The sequence below is a fragment of the Camelina sativa genome, chromosome 14 (assembly GCF_000633955.1).
Source record: "Camelina sativa cultivar DH55 chromosome 14, Cs, whole genome shotgun sequence".
NCBI lineage: Eukaryota > Viridiplantae > Streptophyta > Magnoliopsida > Brassicales > Brassicaceae > Camelina > Camelina sativa.
The window spans coordinates 4608174-4618492 of record NC_025698.1 but is presented as its reverse complement, the minus strand read 5'-3'; the positions used below and the strand labels follow the sequence as shown (position 1 = coordinate 4618492).

General features: G+C 34.0%; 4 protein-coding genes across 4 annotated transcripts in view; 2 read left to right on the top strand and 2 right to left on the bottom strand.

The window, feature by feature from the left end:
- On the top strand, window positions 2457-3964 carry LOC104739659 (two-component response regulator ARR4-like). The gene is made up of 6 exons (XM_010460091.2): window positions 2457-2536; window positions 2630-2802; window positions 2916-2992; window positions 3069-3146; window positions 3241-3311; window positions 3405-3964. The coding sequence occupies exons 1-6, from the start codon at window positions 2514-2516 to the stop codon at window positions 3760-3762; spliced, it is 780 nt and encodes a 259-aa protein (XP_010458393.1). The 5' UTR covers window positions 2457-2513; the 3' UTR covers window positions 3763-3964.
- LOC104739658 (germin-like protein subfamily 1 member 1) lies at window positions 6568-7430 on the top strand. Its single transcript, XM_010460090.1, has one exon. The coding sequence runs from the start codon at window positions 6657-6659 to the stop codon at window positions 7284-7286; it is 630 nt and encodes a 209-aa protein (XP_010458392.1). The 5' UTR covers window positions 6568-6656; the 3' UTR covers window positions 7287-7430.
- Window positions 7741-8322, bottom strand: LOC104743214 (B3 domain-containing protein At1g10455-like; the record flags this gene model as incomplete). The annotated part of the gene is made up of 1 exon (XM_010464322.2): window positions 7741-8322. A coding segment is annotated over one exon (582 nt), but the record flags the coding sequence as incomplete, so codon positions are not given.
- Window positions 8657-10319, bottom strand: part of LOC104743213 (paired amphipathic helix protein Sin3-like 6) — an 8585-nt gene continuing 6922 nt past the window's right edge. The window contains exons 14-20 of the mRNA XM_010464321.2: window positions 10212-10300; window positions 9997-10135; window positions 9743-9895; window positions 9505-9665; window positions 9288-9399; window positions 9012-9183; window positions 8657-8893 (exon numbers count right to left, since the gene is read on the bottom strand). Coding sequence (XP_010462623.1) covers window positions 9016-9183; window positions 9288-9399; window positions 9505-9665; window positions 9743-9895; window positions 9997-10135; window positions 10212-10300 — 822 coding nt within the window. The 3' untranslated portion in view covers window positions 8657-8893; window positions 9012-9015. The remainder of the gene's footprint in view (window positions 8894-9011; window positions 9184-9287; window positions 9400-9504; window positions 9666-9742; window positions 9896-9996; window positions 10136-10211; window positions 10301-10319) is intronic.

Sequence of the window (10319 nt, the reverse complement as noted above, 5' to 3'; positions counted from 1 at the left end):
AAAGATGTTGAGCGTGCCTTTGGAGTCTTGCAAGCTAGATTCGCCGTTATTAAAAATCCGTCTCGTTTATGGGATAAAAACAAAATGGCAAATGTAATAAGATCATGCATAATACTCCATAATATGATTGTCGAAGACGAACGACATACATACAGTTACCGAAACATTATTTCTGAATTTCAACACGGAGAACATGTGGATCAAACATTTACCGTTGGTGCCGCCGGTGTGGGTTCAAATATCAGCAGTACGATTACTCGTCAAACAAGACTTCGGGATAAACAAGCTCATGATCAACTAAAACATGATTTGATTGAGCATATTTGGACAAACTTTGGACATCTTCCGGATAATGAAGTTTGATTTTAAAATTTCTATGAGTTGAATAAAATGTTTGTTTTGGTTTTGATGTTTTTATGTTATATTTTTAATGTTATTAATTTCTAAATTGTATGTTTTTGTATTTTCTTTCTTTAAATAATTAATCTTTAAACTTTCAAAATAATATTATTTTATTTGGGGGACCAAACCCAAATACACACCAATGCTCCTACTAAAAATAAGAAACCCTCAAAATATTAGTATTAAATGTGGGGGACCAAAAAAAGTCCCACACCATTGTGGATGGTCTGAGATTTCAAAAAAATTATTATCTTATTATCTTATCGAATATTGTTAATTTTTACACTGGCCCGACTTGGGACCAGCAAAATTTATTAATTTATAGTGATTATTAATTTATATAGGTTTTACTGTAGTTTTACATGATTTTGAATACTATAATTAGGTCAACAAATGAGTTACTTTATTGCTAGAAATATATATTCTTATGAAGGAGGTTTTAATTAAGAAGACTGAGAAAATACTTACAATAATAATGATTAGAGTAAAAAGATGCTCCAAACCTCAATCGAGTACTAAAATAAAATTTATTAAAAGGAAAATGTCAATGTCTTTATTTATTTTTTAATTGATGTTCAAAGTTCATAGAAAAAAAAAGAAAGATATAACATTGAGTTTTATGTGCGACACGTCGATCACAACTATTATGGATTTATTTGTTCAACTCTCGATTTCTAGTTGACATCATGAAGATTTGATCCATCATTCGTTGGCCCATATCGTTTGAAAAATCAATTCACAAATCAAATCTTAAATGTCGCATAAATTGTTTTATAAAAATGGGCATACCCATTTGTAAGTTTTTTTTTAAAACACGCGTAATTGAGCATTTTTCTTTCTTCTTTTGTTAGATGTTGCAGTGAAATTTTTAGTTTTTGTTTGAAACAATGTATATTTTTTAACAAACGAGTTTGACAAAGAAAAAAACGAAATCAACAAAAGAGAAAAAATTTCTTTTAACTAAACATTATAATCTCGTGAAAATTGACCAATTTAACAAAATTAATAAACACTTTTTAATGATATACAACTAATTAAGTAAAAAAAAAAATAGATTGGGTGGAGAAAGACAAAGCAAAAGCAATCTCGAAGATTTGATACGCTGTGCTGTGGTGTCTAAAAGAGTGAAACAGCAAATTATGTTTGGAAGAAAAAAAAAAGGAAAAAAAAGAAAAGGACCACCACTTAATTATTATAAATTGTTCTTAACAAAATATTAGTGGACCCTCTCTTTTAGATTTCATGGGTCCCGCGGATCTTAATTTTAATGTGGACGTCAATGCATTTCTTTATTATTATTAAAATGTCTTTTTTTTTTTTTTTTACGAATTTGAAAACGATATAAATAAATTACAGTTTTGGAATTAAATTGTTTGGATAACATAGATTTGTAGTATAAGCTAGTCAGATACTCAGATGTATATTGATTTACTCGTCAACTTTAACATGGTTATATGAATTAGTACATTTGTATAATACAAAATGATAAAGTAGAAGAAACTGGCCAATCAACACATAGAACAGTTAAAAAGACCAAACGGAGCGGCCCGCATCTACTATGAATTGAAATGGTGATTCCATTTTTCAAGTTTTTTTTCACTCACACTCATTTGACCAAATATATATAGTAATTATCTCCACCATCTTCTTCTATTTGCATACATATACTTTATTTGTAAATTATTTCGATTCCTTTGTACGGATATATCTCCTCTCTATTATTTATTCGCTTTTAGGAATATTTTTTTTTCCTTCTCTCTCGATGATATTCGTAAAATAGCCCCCCCCCACCGGATTTTCAGAAATCTCATTTTTTTAATAAATACTATTTTTGTTTTCAAAGATTAAAAAACAAAAGTTCATTTTATTTTTTTCAACCCTAAAAGCACGGCACAAAAGAAAACTAATTAATAAAACATACATCTTTTCACATAAATAGGAAACCGAAGATTTTGTTGGATTTTCCTCGCTGTAAACTTCAAAAAAAAAAAAAATTGAAAACAAAAAGACAAACAAATTAAAAAAAAACAGGTTGATTTTTTTTTTTTGTTGAAAGGGGGAAAAAAAAGACAACACAGAAATATAAAAAACTGTCTAAAGGAAGACACAAGATGGGGAAAGAAAAGAAACAGATGTGAGCTCTTCTTCTTCTGCTTCATCATCTCTTTCTCTCTCTGTTTTATTATCATCAGTTACTACTTAGTATAAACTCGTCGTCTATGGGCAGAGACGGTGGCGTTTCTTGTTTAAGGAGAGCAGAGATGAATATGATGAGCGTTGGAGGAATGGAATCTGCACCAGCACCGTTGGATTTAGAAGAAGTTCATGTCTTAGCCGTTGATGACAGTCTCGTTGATCGTATTGTCATTGAGAGATTGCTTCGTATCACCTCTTGTAAAGGTTCCCCTTCTTCTTCTTCTTCTTCTTTTTTTTTTTTGTTTTTTATAATAATCCTCCTCGCCGGAAAAATATAAAATTAAAACTCGGGTGGTTTGGTTTATTAATTATGACAGTAACGGCGGTAGATAGTGGATGGCGTGCTTTGGAATTTCTAGGGTTAGATAATGACAAAGCTTCTGCTCAACTCGATGTAAGTTTTCTAACTAATAGAGATTGATCAGGACGAATACGAATTCGTGATTTATTTTTTACGAAAATGAAAACAGAGATTGAAGGTTGATTTGATCATCACTGATTACTGTATGCCTGGTATGACTGGTTACGAGCTTCTCAAGAAGATCAAGGTCTCTTTCTTCTCTCCCCCGGCCCGCCCATTTTTTTTTTTGTCTTTTTCTGAACAATGTATAATTTTTTTTTTCCCGATGTGATCTGAAACAGGAATCGTCTAATTTTAGAGAAGTTCCGGTTGTAATCATGTCTTCCGAGAACGTAATGACAAGGATCGATCGGTGAGAGAGTGACTCTTGTCGATACTTTTTATAACAGATTTTGTGATTTGTTAAGAAACTAATGGGATATATGCATGATGAATGATGGAACAGATGCCTTGAGGAAGGTGCTCAAGATTTCTTACTGAAACCGGTGAAGCTCGCCGACGTCAAACGCCTCAGAAGTCACTTAGCTACTAAAGACGTTAAACTTTCCACCGGTAACAAACGGAAGCTTCCTGAAGATTCTGATTCCGTTACTATTACTCCGCCGTCTCCGTCGTTGACTATTTCTCCTGAATCGTCTCCGCCGTTGACTATCTCGCCTCACTCGTCGGATTCTTCTTCTTCTCTGGTGGAGATGTTTTCGTCCTCGCCAATTGATGACGATGAAGATGAGGATGTGTTAACATCGTCGCCGGAGGAATCGCCGATACGGAGGCAGAAGATGAGGAGTCCCGGATTAGATTAGTAGTGGGGGCAAAAAACTTTCTTTTTTTGTTTTTCTGGGACGCCGTGTAATATCTATCTCCGTTAACTTGTTTTACCTTTGACGGTGTTTTTTAATTGCACGTTGACTTAACGCCGTCAAATTTATAGATGTCCTTTTTTTTTTACAAAATCTCGCTCCACGTGGGCCTTTTCCTTTTCCTTATTAAAAGCTTTCTTCGAATTTTCTTATTCCTTTCATTTTATTTTCCTTAAAAGTTTTTTCTTTTATTTGTTTTTATATTTTTTTTGTTTGGTAATTAAGGCAAATTATCTCATGGGTCTGGTAATATGATCTTACTAAGTTATGAACCTGCATAGACAAGCAATGTATATAAAATTATAGAGACATTTAGGATCCCATGTGTCAATTCGTTAAAACTTGCATACATATTTATTTTTAATTGACGATTTACTTAAACTGAATTAGGATTAAACGCTGCATTTGACACAGTTATTTGAGTTTTGTAAAACGCCATTCTCTATTTATTATCATCAATACGTTAGCTATATCTGATTTTTTTTTAAGAATCAAAGAGCTAAGGTTTTTTTTTCCTTCTTTTCCAAATACAACACCTAGTAATTACCATTTGAATCCAGTATTGTAATTTAAGAGTTATATATATAGGTGAGACTTAAGGGCTTGATCAGTTTACTTTACCACCCAAAATATTCCTATTATTATAGTCACGACGTATTGATATCTCTATTTGTATAAGCCGATGCTCTGGCCTCTAATGCAGCTTTTAATATACAAATTTAACCCTTAACAACACTTTAAAATATACTACAAAGAAGTGTGGATCGAAGCATCATAATGCATGTGTAGATGTGTAGAGAGTAAGCAAGAAAGTAAATTAAAAAAACAACAAAGGTGGGAGAAAAATAATAAATGGCAAAGCTGGAAATGGGCGACTCTTGTTCCCTTCATTTGGGGCATATTTCTCCATAAATAGTCTCTATAGATCCGTTGTCCCTGGCACCCATTCTGGGTGTTCTTTTTTCTAGTCCATAGGATGTGTTTTTTTTACCCGACTAGGAGATCTTCATATGGATACGGTTTTGAAAGGTTAATAATCCGTTATAACTCAGAAAGGTTAAGCTTGAGTTAGCTTTTAATTAGCCAAAGTTAAAGAGGACACCTTCAGTGTTTTATTGACAACGAGATAATACAAACATTATATACATTAACTTTTATATATTGCTTAAAGTGTGTGTTACGGATCTATCTATATCGGATTGGTGCTAGAGGTAACGAGGCGGTTGGCCGCAAACTGAGTTATCATCGAGAAGACGAATGTAACAATCTAATGACATGGTCCAATTGATATTCTCATTCATTCCCTGATAAACAAATCAGAACTGATGAACATGGTCCAATTGATATTCTCATTCATTTTATATTTTTAGTTTAGCTTGTAATCCAAATTTTAAACTTGGGTGTTCTTTTTCTTTAAACTCAACCGATGAACAAAACTGTTTCCACACATGACTTTTGTTCACTTATTAAATTACTATGAAACAACAAAAGATAAAGAATAAAGAATCAGATTAGTGATACTAATAGTCGTATACTGTTAATGACAGAGCCAACCACATTGGAAGGATGAATTCAAATTATAAAATTTAGTAGATGCAATGTATATAGAAACAAAATCATTAATTATTGTCGACAACAAAATCATCCCAAAACGATACTCCTCACGTTTGGCGTATTTTAAAAATTTATAACAAAAAAAATTTCCTTGGTTTGCGTTTTGTCCCTTCATGTGGGGGGAATAAATCTCCCTACCATATCTTTTTTTTCTTTTTTTTTTCTTTTGTCATCTTTGGTTACTGTAGTGTCCCGATCGCTGTTGCATGTGTCTTTCCACGTTTTTTGCTTTACTCTTGACATGTTATAGATTACTTTTGTCCACGGCTACTACTACTTTGCTATTTTTTTGAAGAAAATATATCCTTAATTTTTTTGTTGGTGTAAATGTTAAATTATCCTTAATTTTTTTTGAAAAGTATGAATCTTATTTCCGTTATCTTCGAAGTGGAAACAACGTCAAGTAAAATTAGATTCTTTCTTGCTGTCGGTATTCGAATTAATGATTTTGAATTGTTTCTTTTTTGTTACGGAGACCAACTAGTTAGTACATTACTTGAGTTTATCTACCTCTAGTTAATAATTTTTTGTTCAATGTTCGAAGACCGTTACAGTGTAAATTTGTGTTTCGTCCTTTTGATTAACATGTATTGAAATTGAAAAATCACATTTTATTCAACTCAATAATATCGTTTTAAAATTATTAGGGGTCAAACGCATAATTTTAATAGACATGTTGTCAAGATACATACACTGTGATATAATCAAGATTGTTAGATAACTCTTTTACATGCACCATTGATCACTATATTAACATCAAAATATTAGCAACAAAAACCTTGTGTTTCATTCTATCTAAACATGGTTAGTTCAACCGGTTCTGGGAATACTGTTTAGTGCTATCGATCGGATCTTCAAAAATTTACGTTTTTTCTTAGAAGTGATCGTATTGTATGAGAAAGGCCATTGCATGAAGGGAAGTTTTATTTTTCTTTGCTTAACGGCTAATAAATTCTTACCAATGACTTTTGCTTAAATTAAAATTCTGCAGCACTACAATTGAACTTTATTTTTCTTGGTTTACAGCACAATGAACGTTGTCTTGCTTCTTCTGTAACACGAACAAAGAGTATTTATGTCCAAACTTTTGAATATAAAGGATGAAAATATACTATAGAAAGTTGTAAAGCAAGCAGAAGATATTAAAAATTACTTATTAAACATCATTTACTCTCAAGTTCATTATTTGCAAACTCCAACTCAACTTTTACTTCTCTCTCACTATGCTTCTAAACTTACTATTAACGTTCACATTTCTGATGGTTGGGGTAAAATCTGACCCGGACTCGCTCCAAGACTACTGCGTTTTTCTTCCTCCTTTATCTCACCAACAAATCTTTATCAACGGCGTACTTTGCAAAGATCCGACACAAGCCACCGTCTCCGACTTTAAAACCTCCGCATTATCCAGACCCGGAAACACTCATGTCAAACCTTTTATGATCAACGTCACTGTCACCACGACCGCCAACCTCCCAGGTCTCAACACAATGGGCCTCACAATGGCCCGGCTCGACTTCGGAGCCTCCGGCACCGTTCCACCGCACGTGCACCCACGTGCCTCCGAAGTGACGGTCTGCCTCGACGGTGTGCTTCTCGTAGGGTTCGTGGATACGTCGGGTCGGGTCTTCACCCAGGAGCTTCATCCGGGTGAGACATTCGTTTTTCCCAAAGGGTTGATCCATTTTCTCTATAACATTGATACGGTGTGCTCAGCTTTGGCAGTATCTGGGCTGAGTAGTCAGAACCCTGGGACTCAGATTGTGTCTTTGTCATCTTTCATTCCAAAGTCTCCGATTCCAGAAGAGGTTTTGAAGAGTGCTTACGATATTAACGGCCATAAGGTTTGCTAGGATCCGCAAAAGTCATGAAGGCTAAAATGCTAAAACTATATATGTAAACTACAATATGTGAACAACCTACAACTATATGAATGTATAGATGACTAACTTAAAATTATACAAATTTCACTAAAAATGAATTGAGGTTTTCTGCCATTCTTTAGCTATCTTGTTAACTACGAAATATTTTTAGAATGTGAAAGATTTATTGATTAAACTCATAACGAGAAGCATATTTTATTTTTCTATCATTGTGCTGAGGATAACACGAGTACACGACCAAAGTATGTCTTTAATTAGTCTACCTTTCTAGTTTTTAGTATGCAGTCTCTACGTAATGATCCTATATATGCATGCATATGTGTGTATATTTCCACAATATATATATATATATATATATATATATATATATATATATACGTTAAGGTTAATCTCTCTTTTTGTCTTTAATTCTGTGATGGTTGTGTTACTTGAGTATTTGTTTCTCCTGTGTCGAAGTTTCCCCTTTACCACTACTACTACTACTACTAGGCATTTGAGGTGACTGAGTTTTGAGATGCTTGAACTTGAATTCTCCTGCCAACTTATCCCAATAGAGCCCAATAAAATCTCCCTTTATCAAACCCTTGGTATTTTTTAAGAGGTGCCATCCTTTTCCGAAATGATACTGCTGGTCTTTGCGTAGTTTAAGATTTACGGTGTAAGAATGGTCAATACGGTCAACATCTCTGACTTTGACATCAACGCCAGCTGCCAATTTCTGGACAAGATCATTGCCCATCTCCGGTACTATAAACTGCTCCATCAGTTGTTTCGGTAAATAGAGCTGAGCCTTAATGCTAACATCAGAGTCAGTTAGCTTCTTCGTTAGAACCCAAGGATCATCTTCATATTGGCTTAGACTCAATTCTAGATTTGACACTGTGTGCCATTTTGACTGGTTTGTTAGTATAGAAAGCCTTTGTAATGCTATGAGTACAAGTTTGGAAGATGTGCAATATATAGGCTTACTAGGTGTTGATCTACGCGTGTCTTCTATTATTAAAAATTGAAATTAATTTACATTATTAAAATCTCTCTTGTTAATAGTTTTAGGCATGGTGGTGGTAGTTAGGTTATATCTATTAAAGTATTAATTTAAAATGCACAACTCTGTTTTAAAGTCTATTGTGGGAAAAGCTTTTATTTTACCATTGCACTAGTCGATAACCATTTTTTTGTTTTTTAATAACTTTCAGATTGGGTGATCTGATCCGGACTGGTCATCGTATATTGAACGGTGCTACGTTCGATTTACATGTTAGTTGATTTAGATTTATTTTTCTTTTCATCCAAAAACTATTCCACATTCTCTAAGATAAAATGTGAAAGGAAGTATATGATGAATGAACAAAATTAGAGTCTTCGATTTTGGCAACTTTCGTATCATCTATTCTGATAAAACTATACACCAAAATGTAAGGCTCCAAACGCAAAACAAAACAAATGTGGCCTAGTGAATCATGAGCTATACGATCCTAGTTCATCTCACGTCAAAAAACAAGTAAACTTCTCCACCACCAAAAGCTTTGCATAACCTCTAAGAGCCATAAGAGCCGCTACCATCAGGAACCTCAACACTAACACACCAGAAACAAGATTAAGTATCGCAAATGTAGAAGCAATACATCAAAGGAAATTCTCACGGCCTTTATGTGATGCAAGAGGGAAAATTTAATGGAAGAATTGAGTACGAACCAGGTTATATAGGAGGCAAGGCACAAAGTTTGCAATTCAGCATAATGTGAAACCGCAATATTCTTCTCTGTTTCGAAATTTCACTAACTCTTTTAAGCCTCGGTCCCTTTGAATTCTGTTTCCCCTGTTTGTTTCTATACAAAAGATCTGATGTGTTTGCTACATACTTCACCTACAGCAGTTAAATCATTGGCAAAGTAAGGTTCAGCCATCCACAAATGTACATTTTAGACAGCAAGTTTTCCCAACACAAAAGAGTTTCATTATATGTTGTACCTTTGAAGAACTGCAAGCCATTTTACATTCAATCTCGTTAATAATACTCAATCCTTCCATTGCAATTGTATCCCCCGAAGATTCATTTACATTAGTGAATTTCTCCTTGTTCCTGCACGAGTATGGTTAAATGTTATTGTGGACCTAAAGAATATATATATATATATATATATATGTAACACATACACACCATATGCTTTTATCATGCTTCCTTCACCTTTTCAAAAACAGTCCATGATTCTCATCATCATTGACGGATGTCAGAAACTTTTTTTGTAGATAATTTGCAAAATCCGGCTCCATGGCTACACCAGCTACTTCAGGCTGGTTATTCCCGCAGTTCATAAGCTGAATAGAGAGACGTGTTTTTGCTGATGACTGCAATCAGTTCCAAAGTTATAAGAGTACATTATGGAATTTGAATGGACAAAGATGCGTAGTTAAGAGAAACCTACATATCTGATCCGGTATATGTTTGCCTCATGGAGGAGGGCACGTGCATTCTCATGATACACTAGATCAACGAATCTCCCCAGTTTTCTGTAGTTCTCATACGCATGTAGTTGTCGAAGCTTGGTGTCTGTCTCATCAGCTGCAACAGCATGCAGCTGAAGCATATCCAAACCATCCCAATGTCAAGAAAGAGAGAGATAAAAATAAGAGAAATGGAAGTTGAGGGTTGAGATGACAATATACTAATTTTGCTTACATGCTTAACAAACTTCTGAACTAACTTGTCCAATGTGAAAAGAACATATGACTGTGCTCCAAAAATAGCTCGGCATTCATCTTCAAACTTTGTATTGTCACTAGAGCCGTCAAGTAAATTATAGAGTGCATCTATGAACCTAAAAGTGTTATGCTTCCAAAATTAGTAACGAACCATTTTTCAGTACAAAGACGTTAAATTGGAAGACAAATCACCTGGGATAAGAATCAGGAGTTGTGTTATCCGGAGCCTTCCACTTCTTTTCTGAATGTTTCTTTGCTGATTGTATTCTCTCATACAACATCTGGAAAATTAGCAGAAGA

Bases quoted from the DNA above. Each gene is read 5' to 3' on its own strand.
- LOC104739659 (XM_010460091.2), top strand. From the start codon at position 2,514: ATGGGGAAAGAAAAGAAACAGAT. The intron at 3,147-3,240 runs GTCTCTTTCTTC...GATCTGAAACAG, and splicing joins AGCTTCTCAAGAAGATCAAG to GAATCGTCTAATTTTAGAGA. The intron at 3,312-3,404 runs GTGAGAGAGTGA...ATGATGGAACAG, and splicing joins GTAATGACAAGGATCGATCG to ATGCCTTGAGGAAGGTGCTC.
- LOC104739658 (XM_010460090.1), top strand. From the start codon at position 6,657: ATGCTTCTAAACTTACTATTAACGTTCACATTTCTGATGGTTGGGGTA.